Source organism: Daphnia pulex, chromosome 8, assembly GCF_021134715.1.
Source record: "Daphnia pulex isolate KAP4 chromosome 8, ASM2113471v1".
Taxonomy (NCBI): domain Eukaryota; kingdom Metazoa; phylum Arthropoda; class Branchiopoda; order Diplostraca; family Daphniidae; genus Daphnia; species Daphnia pulex.
This window is the reverse complement of record NC_060024.1, coordinates 3925984-3937517: the sequence shown is the minus strand read 5'-3', so window position 1 is coordinate 3937517 and position 11534 is coordinate 3925984. Positions and strand designations below refer to the sequence as shown.

The 11534-nt window shown below is 38.7% G+C and overlaps 1 protein-coding gene across 1 annotated transcript; it reads right to left on the bottom strand.

The window, feature by feature from the left end:
• Positions 1-8584: 8584 nt before the first annotated feature.
• Positions 8585-11329, bottom strand: LOC124200358. The gene is made up of 6 exons (XM_046596567.1): positions 10959-11329; positions 10716-10904; positions 10524-10653; positions 9259-9494; positions 8976-9196; positions 8585-8912 (listed from the first exon to the last, which is right to left on the bottom strand). Exons 1-6 carry the CDS (start codon positions 11061-11063, stop codon positions 8780-8782), a joined length of 1014 nt encoding a protein of 337 aa, XP_046452523.1. The 5' UTR covers positions 11064-11329; the 3' UTR covers positions 8585-8779.
• Between the last annotated feature and the right edge of the window lie 205 nt (positions 11330-11534).

Here is an 11534-nt window from a genome sequence, read left to right as displayed (position 1 = left end):
TTCCTTTTGGCGGAAAATGTATCCAGGAACTTTTCCGCTACGATAGAGGGTTTCAAACATTTTCAGATACGCATCTGTGACGGCGTAGTCCTTTATCGAATCTATGATGGTGATCTTGTATTCTGTAAAATAAAAATAAGACATTAATACAAAAAATGTAAAAATAAATAAATAAAAAATATTTGAACATACTTAATCCATATGGGAGGTACACCAGCAGTGTACATGCATGCTGGTATCCTTTGGGATACGTAAACTCATTTTTTTTCCACTTGTTTTTTGTGATGAGTTTGTCCAATTCCACTTGACCAACGTGGGGGTATACCCCACCCCCCGGGTGCAAATTTTGCTTGATGAAAAGTTGGTACTCATCAAAATCTCTTCCAGGGAGATAATTCCTGAATGTAGAATAGAAAAGAAATATATAATTTAATTTAAGAATGTAATATAAATAAATTAAATTAATATAATTTAATTAAATATAATATAATTTAAGAATTTAAAAAAAAATTACCAAGTCATTATCTCTTCCTCTAACAGGAACTTGACATAGTGTTTGACGCATAAATCTTTTGCCTCGTCTTCTTTTTCGTGTATGGCAGATTGATTCCTCCACGGATCTCCTATAAAAATAAATAATAATTAAAGCTAATTATATTTTTTTAAAAATTGTAGGTTTAATTACCGAAAATCGTCATCAATACACGCCATTGTTTGTGTATTTTCGCTGTGAAAAGCGATAACAGTTTTTAAAGTTTTCCACTTCAAAATTCGTCGAAATTTGTAATGCCTCTGGTGGCGACAGTGCAAGTGTTTAGTAAAAAGTACAAATTTTGAAGTGGAAAACTTTGAGGTCTTCCCACCTCCCATTCTGGGTAGCCAGTGATGCGACAATGAATCTGACCGGTTTCGCGGGTGACGCAGATGTTCTCTTTCGTTCGGACGATGAAGCGCGGATGTTCAGCTACATCTAGTTTAATCTGCTGCCTGGCCTCACCAAACGGATTGATGGCAACCGCCTCGTACGTGCCGGCATCTCTGTTTAGCATGCGGTTAACGAACAGCGTCAGCGGGCCGTTGCGCGAATAACAGAAGTCGTAACGGCCGCTCATTTCGATGGGCTCGTCGCTGTGGAAGAATTGGACGGTTTGTTTCGGGTACCCGTAAACGAACCAGAAGAGCGAAGCACACTGGTTCTTGATTCGGTATTGGGCGTCCGTTTCCTATTCACCATAAATCAAATCAATGATTTAATTGTGAATTACAAATGCAATGCGTTAATTTTACATGGCGCAAAAAGCGAGGGGCGTGAGTGTATCCGTCGTGAGAAGGAGGATCAAGATTAAAGTTTTTGGGTAAGTAGCAGCAACTTTCAGGATTGTAAGTGACGTCCGAGGGGCTGTTTATAAATTACGTAGTACGTTTTAGGGGGGGGGGGTCTGACGAAATACTACGGTTTGCTTCGGGGGGAGGGGGGTGTTTCCATATTTACTACGTAGTGTAAAAAAAAAAAAATCTGGAAAAAAATGTTAACTCTGCTGCAGTAGCCGGGCAGGATAGGGGTGGAGCTTCCAGACAGGTCTAGACATGATGGGGAAATCCCTATTGAATGGCAAATTAGGAAATTTGATGTCTCATTTCATCCCAGTTGTTGTTCGCCCCGACCTTGGTCAACAATGTCTCAGCCTAATATTTACCAACAATTATTTCAGGCAGATTGTAAAGCTTATCCAGACAAGAAAAAAGAAACTTGCCAAAAAGAACTTTACAAAGAATGGGAGTCAATAAAATTAAGTTCAGAAAATATACCGTTGGTGATAAAACCAAAAGCTGAAGAATATCTTAAAAATCTTACTGCTATTGCTGCGAAAAAGAGAGGTGAACTAATGCAATTTTTCGCCAACTCATCGACATCGCATTTAAAAACCAAAACAGCGATCGAAAGCCCACAAGAACTAGAATTTCAACCTGATTCGGATCAGTTTCGCGAGCCTGTATCGACGGACTCTGAAACAGAGGAGAGCATTTCTTCAAAAAGTACCAGTTCTGCGAAGACGCCTGCCCAAGAAGCAACTAAAAATGAAATTGACCTATTAAATGGGGATTTGGTTGGTCTTTATAATCGAAAAAAATGGACATGCTAACTGTAGAAGAACAGGCAATACTCAAGTCTAAGAAGAGAAAGCTGGAAGAATGTAAAAAAAAGCTTAAAAATTTACAAGATCACCAACAAAATCAAAAAAGGTTCCGTGATTATCGTCGAGAAGCTCTTATTTCAGCTGTTGTTGCTGTAGCGGATATTCAGGTCCAACTTGTGTCGCCATCCGCTCCGGCAAACATTGTTCATCAACTGCTTTAATTCATTGTATGGACTTTGAACGATTACTGAACCTCCCTGAATTCAATTCTATAACAAAAAGTTCAGTTGATAAAGTGAAGCCGATTGTTATGTTCTCAGGTATAAATCAAATTTAAATGTAATTTCTAACACCTTCTATACAACTATTTTCTTTCTACCTAGTTGATGGGGGTCCCGACGAAAATCCTCGTTACAACAAAGTTATTGAAGTTGCTATACATCACTTTCTGCCACATGATCTTGATGCAATTTTCATCTTTACAAATGCACCAGGTAATATCGACTTTCTAATAACCCTATCGGATGAGATTTTTTATATACACATATACAAAACGCTTTTTCATTTATATGTTTTCACATAAAAGGCAGGAGTGCCCATAATCGAACAAAACGGAGAATGGCCCCTTTAAGTCGTCCACTATCTGGGTTAATTCTTCCGCATAATCACTAGGGGACCACCTCGACGAAGCTGGTAATACCATCGATGTGGCACTTGAAAAACAAAACTTTAAAAAATCTGGGACTACTCTAGCAGAGGTATGGAGCGAAGTAGTATTCGATGGCTATCCTTGTGTTGCTGAATATGTGGATCTGGATTATTATGCACTCAGTCAAGATCAGCTCAATGTAAAAGATCAGTATTGGTTTTCGGAGCATGTTCGCACTAGCCAGTACTTTACGCAAATTGTTAAGTGTAAAAATCTAATTTGTTGTAACGAGCCGAGAAGCTCATACTTGGCCGTTGTTCCTACGCGGTTTATTCCTCCTCCGATTCCGTTGATCCAAACTAACAAAGGAATAAAAGCTCCCGATCGAAGTGGCTTTGAAAGTCACGTCTTTCCATCTTTATTTTTATCGCTTCATCTTTCACGTGACTTATTGCCTTCTTCAACTAAAGAATTCCTAACGCCCCCTTATAATCTGTACACACCCTCAGTTCAGTCACAGCTATCGGATAGAATTTGCCAAATATGTTCGCTTTATTTCGCATCAAAAGTTATGCTGAAGAGTCATATGATCGTTCACAAAAAGAAGACTCAAAGCGAAAACGCAGTCGTTGAGAAAGAGATCATTGTCTCAAGAACTAGACCTGTTCGCATCGCAGCGATGCGACAGAGAGAGATGATGGATATTATTGTATCAGATGACATTAATGGCTCCAAAGGAGAGGGCGCAGAATGGATTGACAAAGACGAATTGGATATTTCTGGAATCCCACAATTTGTCGAAAAGCCCTCAATCTTGTCGTGCCCAGTTGTGACGCTTGAAGAGCATTTTTCTAATCCGTGGGAGAACGATGAGTGAATTTAAAAAAAAATTATCCTGCTGGAATTGTTTGTAACACAGTAACTGCCAATCAATCAATATTTCTGATGTTGTATGTAAAACTTATAAAGTTTTTCAAATACAGTTTTTTAACCAATTTATATCAGACTTTTTATGTTGGGATTTTTAGGGGGGGGGGTCTTCGCGTTTACTACGTAACTAGAGGGGAGGTGGTACGAAACACACAAAAAAAGCTACTACGTAATTTATGAACAGCCCCTGACGGGCATCGGCTCGGGCTTGTCACGGCTGGTGGAATTGTAGGGCGAAGGATCCGATACTCCGTACTGATTCGACGCGAATGCGGAATCGGTAATTTGGGTACGGATACAAATTGCGGACCTCACAGCTACATACTTTGATTCCCGATTGAACTTGATGGAAACAAATGGATAAATAAGTGAAAATAATGAACATTCATTCCAATTGATATTATTGTATTATTTATTATTTATATATTTATTATTTATACAAATTGAAATTACCTTTTGCCAGTTGCCATCTGGGCATTCGCACATTTCCACGTGATAAGTGACGGGAATGCGCGGGCCAATGGACACCGAAGTCTTCCAGAAGAGGGTCAGGTAGCGGTCGTGGATCAAATGGATGATGGGGCGATCCGGCTGAGGCACAGGAACGCCGATGTTGAGGAATTTGTCGAAATCGGCGTAATGATCGCCGACCGACTTTTTGGGTCAGCTGTCGAGAGTGTCGAAACTCTATTTGACCGAGCAAGTCACTTTGCCCGAACGGTGAGTGAATATAGGAATATTCGTCGACATCCGCTACCTCCACGAACTTGATGGTCAAGCGGAGAAGTTCATTGCCCTCTTATTCCATCTTCATCCGCCCGCCGGCCGTCAACTTCTGTACGTTGCGTAACCATTCGTGCTCGGACTCGGGGAATTCAGAAGCGCAGGCCGTAAACTTATTCGTTCGTCATTCCTTCGTAGACTTCGCAGTCACCGATGCGTTTCAAGAATGAGGAGCCTCCTCCTTTTCCTTCTTCTCGATCTTGTCCACCACTTCCAGTTGGACCTCGCAAAGGTCCTTACCTTCCGGATTGGTTAGGATGCGGACATAGCGACCGGCCCGATTAGGAGCGCAGTTGCGAACATAAAAAAACGCACATGTCTCCGTCTCGTTTGATCATGTACTTTTCCGACTCGGCAATTTCTTCTCCGTTGAAAGTACAGGCGACGGTTGGTTTGGCCAGGCCACTGATCTTGGCCATGAACTTGCAGTCGTAGCCGGGCAGTTGTTGCAGATCGAAGAACCTTTGCATGGACGAAGGAGCTGAAAAGATCTTCTTGACGGTGACTTCCCCTTTCGACTCGGACGTGCCCAGCTCGTTGGACACGCTGATTTCGTAGTCGCTCTCACCTACCCTCACCTAGAGTATCCTGTAAAAAAATCGCGGCAGGCCAACTAAGGCATTTAAAAGAAAATTAACTTAACATAGACATCTAGTTGCGATAGCAGAAACCTTATTTAAATCTTGCCCGGTAAAATACTATTAGTGGTGGAGCAACACATAAGAATAAGAAGAAATCGTTTTTTATGTTTGAGTGAATAATTATGAAAGCAATAACGGAAAAAAATAAATAAAATAATAATGAATTGAAAAATATGAGAACTAATTATTTTGGTTTATTTTTAACAAAATGTCCGCACATACATCAGGAATAGAAAAAATTGTATTGTTAAGACATCTTTTACTTATAATTGTAATCCAGTTATCATTAATCGTATCCCAGAGGCTATTAATGGTGGCTCTTCAAATCACACGATGATTCAGTTAATCCAGCAAGGCATTCCATATCTTCTTCATTGGGAAAATGTTCTGAACTGGTTCTGGCCAGGGAATAAGTTTAAGGCTGGTTTGGGAATCAAACCAAAGCCTCACAGCTTCGCAATAGTCTCTTTTACCACATTGAGCGAAACGCCAGCCTTTTTCTTTTGGTTCCCAGACAACCAGAGATTCTGAAAGGTGGGATAGATTTTTGATGTAGGTTTGCGCATCTAGGTGTAGACCGTCAACTTTTCTTACGAAGCATGGGCCATCGGTCGAGATGCATCCTAGGACGGAAACACAGAACTCAGTTTGCTGCATTTACCGGCATTCAAATATGAAACCGTCTGCGGCAATGCTAAATTAATTGAATATGAAATGTTTGTCTTGACAACAGATTATGAAATTGAACATATTATCTCAAATGTTGCTCGTAAAAAAATTACATCCGTTCACGCATCCAAATAGGAGTCGACATGGGCAACAGCAAAATCAATGCGTGTGTGTTCGTCATTCATTATTTATCAACGATGAAAAATGAAATGATGCACCCATATAATTTGTTCTCTCCTTTTATAGAGCGCAATTGTGCCAATTTTCCATTGACGAGATCAGTCCATTCGGTTTTATTTAAATGTGACCCCCCTCTTATGATAGTGAATTAACGAATTATGCGAGATGTTTCAGCGTCACAGGGAAATCATCTGTCACTGCAGGATAAAGGAGTAATCGTTGGCATGCACCAGTTAAGAACTCCAGAGACTGATATTGCTGAGGTCGTTGGTTGCCATCGGGAAACAGTGCGAAGATGGATTCAACGATATGAAGAAACGCTGGATGTGACGAGACGGTTATAGGATCAGGTCGACCTGGTAAAACATCCCCGTTGGATGACGCAAGGTTATTGGCAGCTGTAAGAGCAAAACCAATAACAAGCTTACAAGAATTAAAAGGTTCGAAAATTGTACTTTATAAAAAATCAATTTTGGTTTTATTATAAATTTACGACAAAGATGTATACCAATTGCCAATTGATGTTACTACAATTTTCCGCCGACTACAAAAGGAGGGATTGCACTGCAGAGTAGCAGCCAAAAAAGAATTTCTTACCAATGCGCAGAAGGAACAGAGGATGGCTTTTGCAACGGCATATACCGACAAAGACGAGCAATGGTGGCAGTCAGTCATCTTTAGTGATGAAAAAGCTTTCGGGTGGGATTTGATTTTATTACATTTGAAATGGTTATTTATATATTATTTTATATGTAACTATATTTATATATATATTTATATATTTTATATGTATTATGTGTTGTTCCATACTCTGCACAGATCGCATGAGTGTGGCCGTCCGTTCGTTATTCGAACAAACGGAACCCGATTTGTTCCAGGACATACATTTTCCGTCAAGCGGAGTGGCCGGAAGTCGATACCTGTATGGGGATAGTTCTCTTTCGATGGAGCGGGGGCTATCCATCATATCAATAGACGTCTCACAGCAGAAAAATATATCAGAGTTCTTGAAGATCACCTTTTGCCTTCCGCTTGGGCTCGATTTGGTTCTACAGCGGACGATCCAGTACCCTTTGTGCAAAACAAATCTTCAATCCATGTGAGCCACATAGTTATGGTGTGGCAAATTTTCATTGTAGATCTTGAATTTTTATCAGAAACGAGTTGGAAAGTATTCACTTTGAATCAGATTGTATTTTTACGGGAAAAAGTGTCTCATGATACCCAAGTTTTACAACTCGAATGTGATAATCAGAAAACAGCTCATAAAGATTTAATTTCTACATGTTTTTATCGTCAATTGTCGATGCATTTTTAACTAAGTGTTTCATGAACGATCTCATGCACGTATCTAATGAATGAGTTTTGAACAGGGAAATTTCCCATTTACTTAAATACCAGATCTCCACAACCACAACCATGTCATTTTGCAGTAACTACCTAAGGTTTTCGCACAGCTGAGAAAAGCTAATGGAATTTTTTTAAAATCGTCGAATATGAAGTTTCCTTTCCGAGTAAATGGTAGTACTAATTTGGCTTTCTTTTACGGGAAGGAAAATAGGGCTAGGTGAGACAATTAGGGCTAAAATAAGAAAATCGTTAGCTTTATAACCTCATGCATAATTTAGACCACCACGCCATATAAAAAATATCTTTAAATTTTTTTTTATAATGGAAGTTTTTTCCTACGTTATTCCCACTTTGTTTCCCTCCAGTAGTAGTTGCCGATTTTTTTAAATACAGACAAGCCTCATATAAATATTAGGGGCAGGGGAAGAAAAATAAAGGGCTGATATTTGGAAAATCGGCAACTACGGGAGGGGGTTCTACGCAGAAGAAGGTACTCCTGGCCGGTAAAAAGCATTTCAGAATTCAGATGCTAGAGAGCTATGTTACCAACTCTAATCTCTGTGCGTAGTCAGAATTCGCCAGTTCACTTTATCTATTGCTAACCAAAGAATTTATTGGCCGTCTGTTATGTTGCAATTAAAAAAATTGTTTCCATGCCATCATTGAAAAATTTATGAAAGACATAAAGTACTTAAACTACCGGAATTAAAATTAATATGTCAGAAATAGGCAAAGTTACCATTTTTGGCTACATCTCAATCATATTGCCTTTCACAGAAATTACAGAAATGTATGTTGCATGTTTTTTTTTTCGATTAGGTTTTTTTATAGTTATATTATTTTAAACATTTGAAAGTTTTTTATGATGGACCGATTTGATGAAAGGACTTGTTGGATTTTAAGTATAGATGAGGGTTACAATTGAAACACACCAGAAGAACTAACTAGACCTTCCAACTAGAGGATGACCGATATAGAATCATCTGGACAAGCGAATAGATTGTCTTTAAAGGCCATTTATCCTCGCCACATAATAGGAAAGTCCAGCAGCAGACTAACCAATGATTTCAGTTAAGGATAATCTGCATCCGGCACTTTGGTCAGTTAACATTTTATTCCTTTCACTTTAATTGTTGTGTTTGTGTCTTGATAAAAGAAACTAAAAAGAAACGATTGTTGAAATGATTTACAGACTCCAGTAGCCACATTGTAGATTATCATCGATTGGCGGATCAATTCGAAATTATTCATGGTCCTGAATTTCAACCGATTGTTGTCTTGGCCCGACTTTTACCTGAACAAATATTGTTACTCACAGGAAAGATTTTGGAAAATGGAAAAACAGATTCGCAGGGATATGCTTCCTCTAGTGATGATAAAAAGATCACTCTTTTATCACTCCATGAGGATGTTTTCCGAAAAATACTCAGATATTTGTCTTATGATGAAATTGCCAATTTGAGACTGGTATGAAATTGATTGTTTGTCAATTTTACATCGAAATACTTAACTTCTGTTCTTGTTACTCTGAAGTAATTGATTATCATCACTTTCGCTGTCCACTGCTCCCTTCTATTTAAATTATTTAAAAAAGTTAAGCATGGAAAAACAAAAATATTAAATAGGCAAACAGACCTGCACGCTTTTTCTTGCCGGGTTCTTGTTTTGGGGAATTGATACGGTAGTGACTTTTTTGGATTGGAAGACAGTCTCTTCCCTTTACCCTGGTATCTCGACGTTGTTGGTGTATCATAATCCACATCCGAAGGAATTTGGCTGCTTGTTTGTAACGTAGCATTATCCAAAATTTCATCCAGATCGATTATATCATCACTTTCGCTGTCCACTGCTCCCTTCTATTTAAATTATTTAAAAAAGTTAAGCATGGAAAAACAAAAATATTAAATAAAAAGAAGACCTGTGCTTCAGCAACATATAGTTTAATATCTTTATCAAACTCATTGTATTTTTTGTATTGCACATGTTTTTGCTGTTGCGTCGGATTTATAAAGATTTCGCTGCAGTATTGACAAAAGAGCAATCTGTTCATTAACTGTTCCTTGCGAGCAACTGCTATTATTTTGGAAATTTTTCCTCTTTCGAATTGCGATTCGAATTTATTAATCAACTCCGGATCTAAATTCTTCAAATGATCTAAACAAAGAAACAAGAAACAAAATTTGTAAGATCAGATCGCCATTTATTCGACATTTCATCGAGTTATTATGACTCTCTACGCAATCATTATTGCCAGCCCAAATCCCAACGATTACAAAAAGGATTCAAACATATTTGATCCAGAGCAAGCAAAAAAGCTCTGCGAGTTGTTTGCGTCAAGTGAAATCATATCGAAAAACCATCCCGAATTATTTAAAGAAGCGGCTAAACTCAGAAACGAGTTGGTGGGGCCAACTAAATCAGACAAATTTAACTGCGATTGCTACGAGGACTACCTGGAATTATTACTGAAAATATCACGAACGATCGGAGCCGACAAAGAGCTCATTGGGGATATTGAAATGTATCTGAAACCGTTCCGTCCGGAACAAACCGAAACCGGCGATGGAAGAATTGACACGGGAGAATCTGAACTGGGAAATGAGCCCAGAAAATGGCAAGAAACTTTTCTTGATTTAAAACATTCACCAGAGGATAAGAGATTTGGCTACGAATTGAAAAAATTGCAGAACCGCGAAGAAATGAAGAATCATTTTAGTTAATACCGTCAAGTTACGTATTCAAATGCCACGGACTTTTATCAAGTGCGAATTCAATCAAATGACCAACAGACTGGCCAAGGACTCTGGCTTTGGACATTTAGACAACCCACTATAGAAAACATCAGAATTGAAAGCTTCTAGTACACCAGAAAACGCCCAATCTCGGAAATAGAAATAAAAAGAATCTAGAGACGAGTGTTCCAGCCGACAGTACATGGCCTCTAAAAGGTCAAATAAGTCTCCGTCGTCACAAATGGAAAGTGCTAAATTAATACCCCTACAGTGCCTAGGGAATTCTGGCTAAATAACAAAAACAAGTAGATTCCCGGGATAATGGACGCCCACCGCCAACAGAGCGGTACTCCGTGAGCCATCCATGAACAGAATAACAAGAAGAAAGAATTCGGGGGGAAGGAATAGCAAAATAATAAATAACTTGTTTTGGAGAATAGCATGAACATACCAATGTGGTCCTGGCGTTTTTCTCGTAATTCCGCAATCTCTTGTAGCTTTTCATTCCGCCTTTGGGTGGCAGAAATTTCAGTGCATTTTGCAAGAAGAATACACATAGGTAGAAAATCCTTATCTGTGCTCTATGATAAGAAAAAAAAATTATAAAAAAAAGGATTCTGGATAGACTACAACTACTTACCACCAAGTAGTCAAACAAACTCCTATTTTGAGGATTTGCTATGGTAATTCCTGCCGCTTTCAACCCATCTGATTTAGATAATTCCATTACAAAAGCCCCCCATGGAGTGTAATGTTTGATTGCTAAAATCCGTTGTCTGAGAATATATATAGAGTAATCTATCTCGAAGATGGATTTGTAGATAGCAACAATCTAAGAAAAAAAAATTAATTACAAATTCTCAAAAAAAAGGAAAAAACAACCTACATTTTTGGGAAGTTTTTTAAAGGCAGTGCGGTGAATATAGCAAACTTCTTGCATATATTCTTTTTGAAATTTTAACGCACAATCTTTTGAGATTTGCTTATACATAACTGAACCGAAGACAACTTCTCGACACTCGACTCGACACTCGACACGACAGGAGACCTAACGCCAGGACACTGAACCATAAAAACGAAAATGTTTCAGTTAACGTGAGCTTGTTGTAATCAAAATTCAATTTCACTTGGTGGATACAAGAAATCATGAAACCGTTCCTACAGACGAAATGTTGAATCTGTCAGATCCTTGGTAATACAAAATCTTTTTTTATTGTCACTTCTCAACGAAAAGTATTCTCAGTACAAATGGCGACAGACATGATTGACAAAACGTCAGGTTGAGGAAGGGTGCGGCGTTGTCGATTTTTAGTTTACATTTGAAATTCAGCTGCACCTGGCTTGGACAACCAGTACAGACTGAAAACGAGTCTGTACAAAAAAAAACTGGCACCTAACCCTACTGCCCTTGTACCCATCATCATCTCTTATTTTATTCCCTCCCCCTTATTTCCAATAGCGG

Coding starts and splice junctions, on each gene's coding strand:
- LOC124200358 (XM_046596567.1), bottom strand. CDS start 11,063: ATGTATAAGCAAATCTCAAAAGATTGTGCGTTAAAATTTCAAAAAGAA. Junction 10,905..10,958: donor TTAAAAAACTTCCCAAAAAT/GTAGGTTGTTTT, acceptor TTTTTTTCTTAG/ATTGTTGCTATCTACAAATC. Junction 9,495..10,523: donor AAAACGCCAGGACCACATTG/GTATGTTCATGC, acceptor TTCTTTGTTTAG/ATCATTTGAAGAATTTAGAT.